This window comes from Schistocerca serialis, chromosome 8, assembly GCF_023864345.2.
Source record: "Schistocerca serialis cubense isolate TAMUIC-IGC-003099 chromosome 8, iqSchSeri2.2, whole genome shotgun sequence".
NCBI lineage: Eukaryota > Metazoa > Arthropoda > Insecta > Orthoptera > Acrididae > Schistocerca > Schistocerca serialis.
Window position 1 is genome coordinate 433,414,474 of NC_064645.1, and position 15,454 is coordinate 433,429,927.

Below are 15,454 nucleotides of genomic sequence, written 5' to 3' on the forward strand. Positions count from 1 at the left end.
TGGGAACAGTGTAAATATAAGCAAACTTGAATGTATAGGACATGTGCAGAAGAGAATGGGTGCCAGGCTGAGAAGGTTAAAATCAGTTATGAAAGGGAAAAAACTAGATGATGGGAAAACCTTGGATGGCAGAGGAAGATTGACTGATTCCATAATAGACCACATTCAGAACTGCTATGGCCTTGCAATCAGGCAAAATACAGGCAATCTTGAAGAAATGAGGAGAGCTATATGGGCTTTATATTTCCACACCGCATCCACGGATGAGCATCCACAACATGGTTTGTGCCCCAAAGGTGAAAACAGCTGGTGTAAATACAATAGGGGACTAACAACAGGAGAGAAATACATTCACCACCACAGTCTACCATCAGCCATCATGGCAGAAATAAAGCCCATTTTCAGAGATCTGGCTGACAGAAGTCTTCTGATGAAATGTCTTCACGGAAAAACGCAGAACCCCAACGAGTGCTTGAATTGTGTGATATGGCATCGTCTCCCAAAAACAGTGTTTGTCGGAATTAATACACTACATTTTGGTGTGTATGATGCTGTGGCAACCTTCAATCTTGGAAATATAACTAAATGCCAGGTCCTTCAAAAGTTGGGTATGTGTGTTGGTTCCCGTACGGTACGTGCTATGTTCTTTTTAGATCAGCACAGACTAAGGCATGCTGATAATATAATCAAGACATTAGTGAAAAAAGCAAGACAGGTGCAGAGGGGTGCCAAAAGAAGACTTGAAGATGATTATGAAGACTGTGAAGGGGGTATTAGCTACGGATCAGGAATGTTTTAATCTTCTTTCTCCGTTTCCCGTAAGTTTACTTTTTACTTCATCTAGGAACATTATCTCAGGTACTGGTCAACCTAGAGGTCTGAAATTTTTATGACGTAGTGACATAGGTCCCTATTACATACTGAAACAACGATTTTTTAATTACTTGATTTACAAAAGACTTAGGGGTGATAGTCTAGTAAAAAGCGATGGAAAAAATTTACTTAAAAATAAATGTACAATATCTCTGTAAGAAAATACTTTGACAATAAACTGTTGTTTCAGTATTGTTGTAACATATGAATGCACATACAGTAAAATTTTTACCTCTCTGTCTCCAGTAGTTTGTGAGAAAATGTTCCCTATAGTAGGCATATATTAACATTGCGGGGATAGGTGATTCCGTATCCCCTTAAGCATAGTATTGTTCAGACCACTGTTATGTGGGACGATCACACGAAGCTTTGCTCTGTGTTTTTGAATAGATACTTCATTCTAAAATCGTTGTCCTGCAATGTCATTTTATAGGAATAGTCACTCTCATCTCACTGTCTAAAGAAGGTTTATCGTTACGCATTGCCACACTGCATCATGTGGTATGCAACTGTTTGAATATTTATTTAGGAATAGAAATCTACTAGCTTACCCGCTGCCGACTTGCTGTTTGCTGTTGTGCTTTCGATAAACCTGCAGCTATGTCTTCAAACACGAGGTAAATAGAAATTTTGATCACGGCTAGATAATTATTTTACTTCAATTGCGCATTTAAGGTAAAGACAAATTGAATTCAGACCAGGTACAATTCAGTTCAAGTTAGATTCTGCTCAGTCAAAGGTCGGCATATGGGTTTAAAAGTGGGTAACAGTTTGTGGGCACATAGTTTTCGTAATGTTTAGACTTTTTACAAACTGGGAGATAAATTTCATACAGATACGCATGTAGTGGGGAGCTTGTAGATGATGCTGAGACACTTTTGCCAATGCAGGCGTGTAAGATTTCCAAATGCACTGTGATCAAAGTGTCTCATACTCATCCATATAAAATATCTATTAAAAATTCTTACTCTGAAGCAGGAGAACGGAAAATGTCAATGTTTTCAAAATTACCATGCCAGATGTATGCCGTACCGTACTTCGTCTGAAAGACCAGTCATATTTATCAGTTGCAAAACAAAAAGATCTAGTGACGATGATGGTATTTCTTCAACAACGCAAAGAGTTTTAGCGTAGGCTCTGCAACATATGATCCCAAGATCGGAATTTCGTAAGAAAGCCGGCCGCGGTGGCCGAGCGGTTCTAGGCGCTTCAGTCCGGAACCGCGCGACTGCTACGGTCGCAGGTTCGAATCCTGCCTCGGGCATGGATGTGTGTGATGTATTTAGGTTAGTTAGTTTTAAGTAGTTCTAAGTTCTAGGGGACTGATGAACTCAGATGTTTAAGTCCGATAGTGCTCAGAGCCATTTGAACCATTTTCGTAAGAAACTGAAGTCAATACTGAGGGTCGTTTGCCAGAACTTAATGTTCTTGTTCTTTTGGTAAAAAGGGAAATTAGAAATAGTTTGAGTTGACTACACTATTACTATTTAAAATATAACTGTTGTTTATCTGTACTGGTATTATCGCAAATAAAAGTTAGTGACTCTGTGTTAATGGCACTTGGAACAAAAGCATCCTCATTGGCACTGAGAACCAGTCAGTTACCTGATATGGAATTTAGAAAGTTCTTAATAAATTATTTGTTTTCTAATTTTTCTCAGTTTTTTACAGTGATGAGATAGGCAGCGTAACTCTGTAATATCGGAATACATTCTCATTTTTTTGGACATTGTATAAAAAAAGATATATTGTTTTTTACTTGACAATGGTACTACGTGGCATTCGCATATATATTGTCAAGTAAAAAACAATATATCTTTTTTTATATCTTTTTTATATCTTTTTATATCTTTTATATATATATATCTCTTTTATATCTTTATATATATATATATATATATATATATATATATATATATATATATGGTACTATTTGAATTCAGAACTCAAACATCAGCCGGCTAAGAATTTATATTTGCAATGAAAACTGGATTTGTGTGAGCAATACGTAATTAGAAATACGAAGAAGTGCATTTTTCATAAAGAGAGCAATAAGATATCTGTCAATCAGCATACATTTGATGAATTATATATTTAAATGACACAGATAGGTATAAGAAATAAACAAAAACAAACGAAAAAAATAGTGAGCGAAACGAGACTGGCACCAGGGATTACTAGTCTCGACCGCTACTGATTTTTTTTTCCTGTTTATGTATTCTAAACTTCACGGAATTGATAGTAGAACGTGCACTTGTGTTTAAAAATTTTCATCAGCTGGGAATCGAACCTAAAACCCCTCGTGGTCGGCAAGCGTTCTCCTCGTACGATACAGCCAGGCGGCCTGTCCATAAAAATCGACATTGATTTAGCTTAATAACGACGGCCATAAAACATCAGAGTCGGTTTTATCGAGAATTTTTGAGAGTTGCATCCAACTATTTTGGGAGATTAACATTTGAATTCTGAACTTTAGGTAAAAAACTTACAAAAATCCTATAGCCTCATGGCCACCTTTTTAGAATGTTTTCCACTAGTCCTCTGCAATTGACTGGCTACACTGACAGCCTGTTGTTCACTGGGGCGAGCTAATTCGATGTGACAGTTTGGCGTGGAGAGTTAACATTGAAAATTTAAGATAGCACAACCTATCTGTAATTATAGCAAGCTCCCCATTAGGAGGCCAGCCGGTGTGGCCGAGCGGTTCTAGGCGCTTCAGTCTGGAATCGCGCGACCGCTACGGTCACAGGTTCGAATCCTGCCTCGGGAATGGATGTGTGTGATGTCATTAGGTTAGTTAGGTTTAAGTAGTTCTAAGTTCTAGGGGTCTGATGACCTCTGATGTTACGTCTCATAGTGCTCAGAGCCATTTGAACCATTTGAACCCCTTTAGGAATGGGACACTGATACATAGCAGTAACATGCAACTATTTCCCACTCGTCTTCTGGCAATCTATCGTGGGTGACTTACGTCCCAGTGGTAGTGAAAAGGTTAAGTGCTAAGAGGGCCAATATTCACAGTTCAGGTTGTAGCCTGAATACAGGGGGCTGTCGCAGAAGTACCCGACCTCAGGGTATAGGTAGGAGTTATTATGTCAAACAAATTACTGTGGTAGAAAGTATCGCCTTATGAAATTTAAGTTTGAAGTCTGGCGATCTACATTGTTTAGTATTTGTTTGGCAGCGATCAATAGTGAAAGCTCTCAGCGAATTTGTAAACACAGATAAAACTGATCGTCGTTAGTCCTACTAATATTAAAGGTGAGCTACATTCTACTCTGGGAGACTCTGCTGCTACGTTCACAACAGTAAAACATAGGGACGCAGAGTTTAAGCGAGTCTGTACGAACTGCCAAGATGAATATTGCAGTGGTCGGTTAATGAGGTGACCACAGCAGAAAATGTGACACAAATCCACAAAATGACACTGGACGACCGTCGACTGAAAGCAGCTAGAAGACATCAAAGGCATTTCAAAAAGTGCTGTACATCGCACACTGACTGAAGTTTTAGACATGAGAGAGCTGTGCAGAAGATGTGTGGCAGGTCCATTGCTTCACACTTGAGACAAATCAAGAGTCAACACAGTGGACTGTGTGCTGGCATAAGCTGTCACCAGCACACCGGTTGGCAAAGAAGTTGCAAGAAGATCGATAGTAGGCGCTGAATCAAGCACGCCTATCACGAGAGAGGCCAAAGACAGACTCGAAAGCAATGCGCCGCCAACGCCCTCTCGACCACCAGTATTTAGATCGCCGCCATGGACTGGAGGGGCCAGTCAGTCACCCAGTCAGTCACTGACAGACAGCCCAGTCGCAGACAGACAGTCACAGTCACAGTCTGCTCAGTTACTTGCTCAGTCACTACTCTAGCTGGTGTCTGTCAGTTCACATCACCAGTTACGAGAGAGTAATGCTTTTAGCGGGACTTGTACTTGACCAGTAGCTAGGCTAATGTGGACTATTATGGAAGGGCTTGTACAAAACAACTTGCTTAAAGATAGGTAGCGTCTTTTTTTATGATTAAACAACCCTGTTAATACATGCGCACAGTTTGTGCTGTAGCAGGCCGGAGTGGCCGAGCGGTTTTAGGCACTTCAGTCTGGAACCGCGCGATCGCTACAGTCGCAGGTTCGAATCCTGCCTCGGGCATGGACGTGTGTGATGTCCTTAGGTTAGTTACGTTTAAGTAGTTCTAAGTTCTAGGGGACTGATGACCTCAGATGTTAAGTCCCATAGTGCTCAGAGCCATTTGAACCTTTTTTGTGCTGTAGAATATGATACTGGCCACCACACAGCATCTTCTCCGTTGCTTCCCCTGTACAAGACTCTACAGTGTCAACTACGACACAAAAGATTGAACGGGAAAATTCGCTCCAACGGAAGCGAAGACACCTCTATCTATAGGCATGGTCATGGTGTCAGTTTTTTGGGATGTGTATAGGATAATTTCCATTTATTATTTACAAAATGCAAAAGCAATTGATAGAAAGTGTTATGAGAAAATATGGCATCATTTGAGTAATGAAATCAAGCTAAAACGACTACATTTAGCGAAAAAGAAAGTTTTGTTTCATCACAACAATGCACCTGTTGACACATCCATTAATGGCATGGCCAAAATCAATGAGTTTAAGTTCGTTTGTAGCACCCATTGTCTAGGGGTTTGCTGGCATGGTAGCTCTGCATGTTCAGTAAAAGGGCTGGCTACCCTAAGTAATAAAAAAAATAGGTAAGCATTGAATGATGAACTTGAAGGGGAATCATGTGACGTCCTCCTAGACCAAATGCCGAGAACAGTGAAGGTAGGGCAGAGTGTGAGTTACTGCGAACAGTTCGTTGGTAGGGTTGTTCTAATTAAAATCGACAATAAGCCAGCACCAACAACAATAATTCCGGCATATATGTTGACGTCGCACGCAAAAGATGAAGAGCGGGCCGCGGTGGTCTAGCGGTTCTAGGCGCTCAGTCCGGAACGGCGCGACTGCTATGGTCGCAGGTTCGAATCCTGCCTCGGGCATGGATGTGTGTGATGTCCTTAGGTTAGTTAGGTTTAAGTAGTTCTAAGTTCTAGGGGTCTGATGACCACAGATGTTAAGTCCCATAGTGCTCAGAGCCAGAGCCAAAAGATGAAGACATTTTGTTGTTGTTGTGGTCTTCAGTCCTGAGACTGGTTTGATGCAGCTCTCCATGGTACTCTATCCTGTGCAAGCTTCTTCATCTCCCAGTACCTACTGCAGCCTACATCCTTCTCAATCTGTTTAGTGTATTCGTCTCTTGGTCTCCCTCTACGATTTTTACCCTCCACGTTGCCTTACAATGCCAAATTGGTGATCCCTTGATGCGACAGAATATGCCCTACCAACCGATCCCTTCTTCTAGTCAAGTTGTGCCACAAATTTCTCTTCTCTCCAATTCTATTCAATGCCTCCTCATTAGTTATGTGATCTACCCATCTAATCTTCAGCATTCTTCTGTAGCACCACATTTCGAAAGCTTCTATTCTCTTCTTGTCCAAACTATTTATCGTCCATGTTTCACTTCCATACATGGCTACACTCCATACAAATACTTTCAGAAACGACTTCCTGACACTTAAATCTATACTCGATGTTAACAAATTTTTCTTCTTCAGAAACGCTTTCCTTGCCATTGCCAGTCTACATTTTATATCCTCTCTACTTCGACCATCGTCAGCTATTTTGCTCCCCAAATAGCAAAACTCATTTACTACTTTAAGTGTCTCATTTCCTAATCTAATTCCCTCAGCATCACCCGACTTAATTCGACTACATTCCATTATCCTCGTTTTGCTTTTGTTGATGTTCATCTTATATCCTCCTTAGAAGACACTATCCATTCCGTTCAACTGCTCTTTGAAGTCCTATGCTGTCTCTGACAGATTTACAATGTCATCGGCGAACCTCAAAGTTTTTATTTCTTCTCCATGGATATTAATACCTACTCCGAACTTTTCTTTTGTTTACTTTATTGCTTGCACAATGTACAGATTGAATAACATCGTGGATAGGTTACAACCTTGTCTCACTCCCTTCCCAACCACTGCTTCCCTTTCATGTCCCTTGACTCTTATAACTGCCATCTGCTTCCTGTACAAATTGTAAATAGCCTTTCGCCTCCTGTATTTTACCCTTGCCACCTTCATAATTTGAAAGAGAGTATTCCAGTCAACATTGTCAAAAGCTTTTTCTAAGTCTACAAATGCTAGAAACGTAGGTTTCCCTTTCCTTAATCTAAGATAAGTCGTAGGGTCAGACATATAGAAAGTATATGCGGATACTGAATGGGTGAATCGGTATGTAAACAGAGAGGGAAATCTAATAACAATGGGGAACTGTACGGACTGTAGAGGAAGACAGAGACTGGAATACATCCAGCAAATAATTGAAGAAGGAGGCTGCAAATGATACTCTAAATCAGCTCAAAGACTAACTTAAAAAAAGTTCGAAGTGCTTCCTCATGCACCTCGCTCTGATTATTTTCTGTTTGCAAACTGTAAGAAATGGCTTGCTGGGAAAAGATTTACCAAAAATGAAGAGGTGGAGTCTGCAGTTGATAGCTACTTTGCGCAGGTCGACGGTTCTCACTTTAAACAGGGTATTAAAGCTACAGAACATCACTGGGGTAAGTGTATCGTGCGGAAAGAAGACTACGTACAAAAATAAAGATTTTTTCGCAACATTTTTTGTGCTTTTTTGTTGTTGTTAGGTCTGGTACTTTTGGGACAGCTCTTGCAAGCCGTCGAGACTCCTCTGGCGCGTGATATAACGTAGTGTCAGATACCTCGACGCCGGTGAGGGCAGCCAGCAGATCCCGGAAGGCCTCCATGAGCCGCGCGAAGCCGTCGCTGTCCCGCGAGTAGAGCAGGAGGATCGCCGACGGCGGTGACGGCAGCAGCGGCGACGCCGTCGACTCGCTGGTTCCCGGCTGCCTCACCAGGAGCGCCCCCAGTGGCGAGCCGCACAGTCGCGCTGTGGACAGAGCACGACCAGAGCTGACTCACCGCCTCTAGCCTCCACAAAGGCACAGTCTGACACATACAGTCGCGACACTCTCCAGTGTGAAAGCTGCTGCCGTTTGACAGCTGGTGCGACACTACTTCAGCATTTCCTCTACCTGATTTAGTGTCGATAACCCTGCACTGATCTGACGAGAAGTCTGTTCTGTCTGCCACTGAACTTCACTAATTCCCATTGCAGCTAACTTCAACCTACTGTCCCCACACCCTCCAGCCAACAGTTCATACCCCATCAGCTCTATCAACTCCTCTCTTTTCACATCCCCCCAACCTCATTGTGCTCCCCTCTGCCAATCCATCTGTCCATTCCCCTTTCGTGCTCCCCATTTTTCCTCCACACCCCACCTCCCGACACTTCACCTAGCAGACTTGTCAGGCTGCTATCTATTCCCTGCATGCCCCACCCGACAGCACTCTTCTCTCCCCCAACCCGTACCCTGCCATCCCACCCCCCTCCCCATCCCAATCCAGACTGCTGTTCACATGACATTTGCGTTCTGGTTGGACATGCCTGTAGCGATCACACGCACATAAAGTGCGCTTGATTGTGTGCATGTGTGTGTGTGTCTTCCTTAATGAAGAAGATTTTGGTCAAAATGGTTCAAATGGCTCTGAGCACTATGGGACTTAACATCTATGGCCATCAGTCCCCCAGGACTTAGAACTACTTAAACCTAACTAACCTAAGGACATCACACAACACCCAGTCTTCACGAGGCAGAGAAAATCCCTGACCCCGCCGGGAATCGAACCCGGGAACCTGGGCTTGGGAAGCGAGAACGCTACTGCACGACCACGAGCTGCGGACTTTAGTCAAAAGCTATGTGTGAAACAGTCTTCTCACATCTCAGGTCAATGAGTCATTTTTATGGTGAGTAGCAATCGATTGTTTTCCTACTATTATTGATATTTCAACTTATCTGTTTCCCAGCATATCTGATTAGAGATCTAACATTTCACGCTCTGTTGATAGAATACCAGTCTTGTTTTTGTTGATGACTACATCCTCCTGAGAAGTCCCCATCTGGAGATCTGAAAGTGGCACTATTTTATTTTCTTAATATTTTGTTCAAGAGGACCCATCACCATTAACACTTAAAGTTGGGCTGTATGTCCTCGTGGGAAGCAAAAAGATCACCACTGTACCTCCTCCTCGCTTTCATCCATTTGGAGTGCCAGCACAGCAAGGTCCCACTGGCTAACAATACGAGGTAGATCAGTCAGTCATCCAGCAATTACAGCACAGCCCATAAATTAACTGATCAATTGCTACAGAACATCTTACATCACTGGTTTTCTCCTGCCTTGTGACAATTATATTTCTATAAATGTATGCCAGATAGATACAGAACTGATTGTATCAATGTATATTTTCTGTGTGGAGCTCATTCATAGTAATCATTTAAGGTAACTGTATCAATGACCAAATACTGGTTTAACAGGGAGGCTAAGAGTCAGACTACAAATACAAAGGATCAGGGTTCAATCTTCAGTTGATTTTAGGATTTTTTCCATCTGGGTCGCATATAGGTCCTTTTGCCTTATGAAAGTTCTTTCTGTAAGTCAAAAATAGTCAAACTGCTCTGTGGTTTGCATTCAATATTAATCTTTAATCCCTCTATAAGTTGCAAGGCAAGGCAAGCCAATAATCAGCCGAAAGTACACATTAGTTAGTTACTAGAGTGTGCGTCATTTACGACGGCGGCCGAGTTTAGGTTCGTTCTGCGCATCTGACGTCACAAAACACAGTCAGCCAATGAACAGAGAACGACGTTGCCAGAGCTCGACTGCAGTGGAGAGCACGGACGAGTGTCTTCAGTTTTAGAAACGTTCAGTCATAAATAAAGTAATTGAACAAAAGCAATGTCTTGATAGCAGCCTTTCTTTTATAGAAAGTTTGGAAAAAGCGTTCTTTATACTAATTGTTTCACATTCTATTAAGTAATTAAACCAACATGCAATAAGCCTCCTAATTAAGGCGATAGCAAGGAAAGGTGTTGGTATCATTATCACTAACTGCTTTTTCGCAATAAAGAACAGCGGTAATTATTTATTTCCTATTGTACTTCGACGAAACGTAAGTAATTCATAGTCATACCAACAGTGTTTGTCGGTAGTTTGCGTGTTATTTTAAACTCCTCCGGGAGATCTATTAACTGATGAGCTGCGTTAGCGTAACGGTTCGAGTGCTGCCGGCACGGTATCTCAGTGTGTTCGGTCAGAGGGCTAGCTGATCTCTGTAATAAAAAACTAAGTTAATGGATCAACAACGAACTAAAACGGGTGTCTTTCGACGTCCGCCCAGAGCAGATACAACAAACGAAAACGAACAAAATGAGATTTTTTTTTTTAAAAAAAACGAGTGTTTGGTTGTTAAGCAAAAGGTTCTTAGTTCAAACCATCTTCGGTGTTTAATATTTTCTTTATTTAAAAACAATATCGAAGTGTCTTAACTTCATGAATTTTATTCGTTTGAATGTAATTTTTTGAAATTTCTAATGGCAACTACAATTGACCATATGGAAAGTATACGCTATGGACTTTTACCTCTGCAAACTCTTCCAAATTTCGTGCAATGAATTACTGCATCTAATGCTGCACAATAACTGCGTTGAACATCGAAACAGAATTAAGTCATTTAAGGGGGGGGGTATCAGTCAAGAAGATGTGTAAAAATCAAATATTTGGGCCAAATAGTTTTTGTGAAATCGAATGTTAAAGTGTGTCAAAGCAGTCGAACACCATGTGTCTGCACAGGCGAGCAGTGCTGTGATAACAAAATCACGCACTACACGGAATGCTGGGAGCACGTCTCTGTAGCAGCGAAAGGGTTAATGCGGCCATGGTGGCTTTACTTCATAAACTGCGCGCTCCCCCTAAACGTAAGTTTGCGAACTATACTATGGCGCTGCTTCTCTTGGCGCGTACAACTGGCAACGCAGCAATCTCCCGCGTCTGGGCGGTCATGCGCGAACCGCCAATATAAAAGAATTGAACTATAGCGCTCCAAGCGATCAGGAAGCAGTCACATCCATCGTAAGGATAATTGATGCTTTCAGTTATCTCCCTACTTAACTAACGAAATTATTGTTATATTTTTGCGTTTCAGGCAGCAGCCGTCGGGCGAGAAACAACAGCAACAGGGATGTAAAAGTTCGTGACATTTTACGAGTTCCTAACCAGGAGCAAATTGTTCAGTCTCACCTGTATGTTTCGGTAGTTTAGTTTTTGAATCTCTGCATGGTAATCTAATTTACTAGACGCATTCTTGCGTTTTCGTCAGCGTCTATAGTAGAGTTCCACAGCACATATCTGTTGTATTTTGTCTGTCTATGTAGAGTAGTTTTCCACAGTCTTTAATATGGATAGGGACTGTGATTGCTGTGTACGGATGTTAACTGAGTTAGTGACACTTTGCTCTCAGCTCCAGGCTGTGTTGGCTTCAGTTGCTCAGACTGAGGCTGCAGTGGATGGACACAACCCACGAATCTGCCAATCAGTCCGCACTGGTGGCCAGCCCAATTACTGCTCACATAAAGGTTGATCCCTCACTTGTGGTCGAGAGGAGGTCGCACTGGGGCGTGGCAGGCTCGAAAGACTTCCCGGGGGGGGGGGGGGGGGGGGGATTGTAAGGCCTCCCCGCCCCCAGTTAGTCTGACAAACAAGTTCCAGGTATTGTCTGTGGCTGACACTGTCCCTTGGACAGATGCAGTCACTCATCCTGTTTCAGAGGGAAACCTCTCAGCCCGCAAGAGCAGGCAATAACGAAGGGTGAGATTATTGATAGTTGGGAGCTCCAATGTTAGGCGTGTTATTGGGCCCCTAAGGGACATGGCTGCCAAGGAGGGGAAGAAAGCCAGTGTGCACTCTGTGTGCATACAGAGTGGCATCATTCCAGGTGTGTAATGGGTCCTACTGGATGCTTGCCAGCTGCAAGTGGTGGCTCATGTTGCTACCAATGATGTATGTCGCTTTGGATTGGAAGAGATTTTCTCTAGTTTCAAGCAGCTTGCTTGCGAGATAAAAGCAGAGCTCACCATTTGCATCATAGTTGACAGGACCGATTGTGGACCTCTGGTACAGAGCTGAGGGGACGGTCTGAATCAGAGGCTCCGGCAGTTCTCCGATCGTGTAGGCTGCAGATTCCTCGACTTGCGCCGAAGGCGGTGGGCTTTCAAGTTCCACTAAAAAGGTCAGTAGTCCACTGCACGCAGAAGGCGGTTACATGGGTAGTGGGGGCTGTATGGTGTGGACTGGGTGGTGTTTTAAGTTAGAGGGTCTTACGAAAACACAAAAAGGGCTTCAGTCTGAAAGGGTGAAGGCCAAACACAGGAAGAACGTAGATGCAGGAACCATTTGTACAACAGTTGTAAATTGTCATAGCTGTGTTGTGAAAGTACCAGAGCTCCAAACGCTAACAGAAAGCACTGATGCTCAGACCTTATAAGCACTGAAAGCTGGCTAAAACGGGAGAGAAACTGCGCCAAAATTTTTGCGAAGAACCTAACTGTGTTCAGAAACGATAGGCTAACTATAGTTGGCGGTGGCGTATTTGTTGCTGTTAGTAGTAGTTTGTCTTGTAGCGAAATTGAAGTAGATAGTTCCTGTGAGTCAGTATGCCAGAGGTTATTCTCGGCAACTGAAATAATATAATAACTGGATCATTTTACTTACTTCCCATATCAGATGATACAATTGCCAAAAGGTTTAAAGACAACTTAAGTCTAATCTCAAATACGTACCTGACTCACACAACTATAGTTGTTGGTGACTTCAATTTACTCTCGATATGTTGGCAAAAATACATGTTTAAATCCGGAGCTGAGCCTAAAACATCATCCGAAATTGTGGTAAACGCATTCTCTGAAAATATGAATATCTGGGGAGCTCTGATTTCCGCCAAAAGAAACTCAATGACAGCGCTCTGGTTGGAAGGCACCTCTGTTACAGACGCTGTTCTCAAGGGTACGCATAGCGTCGCTACCTACCGAAACTTAATGAAACTATAAAGACTGAAGAGGGAATATTCCGTGATGTTTCACAGCAAATTCAGCATTTTTCCTACCGAAAGGCTGGGGAAAAAAATCTGTTGCAATATTTATTGAATGCCCCTCGTACATTAATGATGAGTGTCAGTAATAAGTTACAAAGTTAAGGGCTCCATCTTGGTCAAGTTGTAATAAAGTGATCTAGTAACTTATGTGGAGTAGTATCATCTCAGCTCTCTCGAGGAGTACAGCTAAGAACCCACCACTGTACGGCGAGTGTTATTTCTTGCAGCACAATATGTTGCACTGAAGTCACTATGATTCATGATGGTCCCCTGGACATTACAATTGATGGTACGTGGTTGTTAGTATAGTGTGTGATCACCAGGACGACAATATAGGCTCTGCAATGTGTCCGCATGCTGTCCACAAGGCTGATATGGAGTTCTTATGGTATTGTATTGTATGTTAACCGGGGACCTAGAAACGATGGAGAGGCTCCATCCCCGCTGTAGCCACAGCCCACGACGACTACCACAGTCCACTTCACTCCTCCACTGTCCCACATCGAACCCAGGGTTATTGCGCAGTTCGGCCCCCAGGTGGACCCCCCCCCCCCCCCCCTGGGAACGTCTCACACCAGACGAGTGTAACCCCTATGTTTGTGTGGTAGAGTAATGGTGGTGTACGCATATGTGGAGAACTTGTTTGCGCAGCAATCGCCGACATAGTGTAACTGTGGCGGAATAAGGGGAACCAGCCCGCATTCGCCGAGGCAGATGGAAAACTGCCTAAAAAGCATCCACAGACTGGCTGGCTCACCGGACCTTGACACAAGTCCGCCGGGCGGATTTGTGCCGGGGACCAGGCGCTCCTTTCCACTCCGGAAAGCCGTGCGTTAGACCACTCGGCTAACCGGGTGGGCTTCTTACGGTAACGAGTTCCATTACATGACCAGCGTGGTTGACAATTGCTGGATGGTGACTAGTGCTGCAGTGTGTCTCCCCAACACATCGTATACGTTCTCAGAGGCACGGGCACCTCACTCCATTCATCGAATATCCTCTCACTCCAAGACCTCACTCACCTGTGCTGTTCGATATGGTCGTGCATTATTATCCACAAAAATGAAGTGAGGTCAAAATGCACCCCTCAGATGATGCACTTGGAAAGGAATATAGTGTCACAGTAACCTTTACCAGTGAGTGAACTGTGTTGAAACATTTGGATGTCACTACATCCATGGAACATTATACCTCCTCACACCATAACGCCTGGACTACCAAAGCTATCATATTCGACAATGTTCTTGGGTACGTTACGTGTTTGCACCTCTCGTCATATGAAGACGCATCCAGCTTTACTGAACACGATCGCTCTAGTGGGTGGAGGAGCCCTCAGAACGAGAGGATCTTTGTCGCTCAGACTGGCGAGTCCGTTCCCCTGACTTAAATCCCATCGACGATGTGTGGAATCCCTCGTGGAGACCTACTGCAGCATGCCAGCATGCACCAGCGATCGCCCAGAAGTGTCCAACCGCGCTGCTGAAGGAATGGAACGCCTGACCACAACAACTCTTTACCCACATTGTGGCCAGCATGGAACACGTTGCACAGCGTGCAGTTTCATCCCTGATCATACTACACTACACTCATGCTCATAAATTAAGGATAATGCTGATACATGGTGAAACAACGCTCGGGTGGGCGGTTTGCCGGTTTAACCACCTCTGGGTATGGCCATGCGGTGCACTTGACTTGCAGTCGTCACACGGTGGCGCTGGCAGCAGTCCACGTACGAAGAGGTGTGTTGGTGTATGTCAGAGTGCAGTGCAGCTAGTAAGTGTGCAGACGTTTTCAGACGTGCTAATGGAGACTGTGTGTTGAAAATGGCTCAAATAACACATATTGATGATGTTATGAGGGGTAGAAAACTAGAAAGGCTGGAGGGTGGTCAAACACAGCAGGTCGTAGCACGGGCCCTCCGTGTGCCACAAAATGTGGTCTCAAGGTTATGGCAACGATTCCAGGAGACAGGAAACGTGTCCAGGCGCTGCAGTACGGGACGCCCACAGTGTACAACGCCACAAGAAGACCGATATCTCACCATTAGTGCCTGCAGACGGCCATGGAGTACTGTAGGTAGCCTTGCTCGGGACCTTACCGCAGCTACTGGAACAGTTGTCTCCAGACACAGAGTCTACAGACGACTGAACAGACATGGTTTATTCGCCCGGAGACCTGCAAGGTGCATTCAACTGATCCCTGGTCAGAGGAGAGCCCGTAAAGCCTGGTGTCGAGAACACAGTACATGGTCATTGGAACAGTGGTTCCATGTTATGTTCACGGACGAGTCCAGGTGTAGTATGAACAGTGATTCTCGCCGGGTTTTCATCTGGCATGAGCCAGCCGGTGTGGCCAAACGGTTCTAGGCGCTTCAGTCTGGAACCGCGCGACCGCTACCGTCGCAGGTTCGAATCCTGCCTCGGGCATGGATATGTGTGGTGCCCTTAGGTTAGTTAGGTTTAAGTAGTTCTAAGTTCTAGGGGACTGATG

The 15,454-nt window shown here is 43.8% G+C and overlaps 1 protein-coding gene across 1 annotated transcript in view; it reads right to left on the reverse strand.

The window, feature by feature from the left end:
* LOC126416676 (uncharacterized) overlaps positions 1–15,454 on the reverse strand; it is a 558,811-nt gene that overhangs the window by 109,890 nt on the left and 433,467 nt on the right. The window contains exon 8 of the mRNA XM_050084484.1: positions 7,677–7,864. Within this exon, the coding sequence (XP_049940441.1) occupies positions 7,677–7,864 (188 nt within the window). The remainder of the gene's footprint in view (positions 1–7,676; positions 7,865–15,454) is intronic.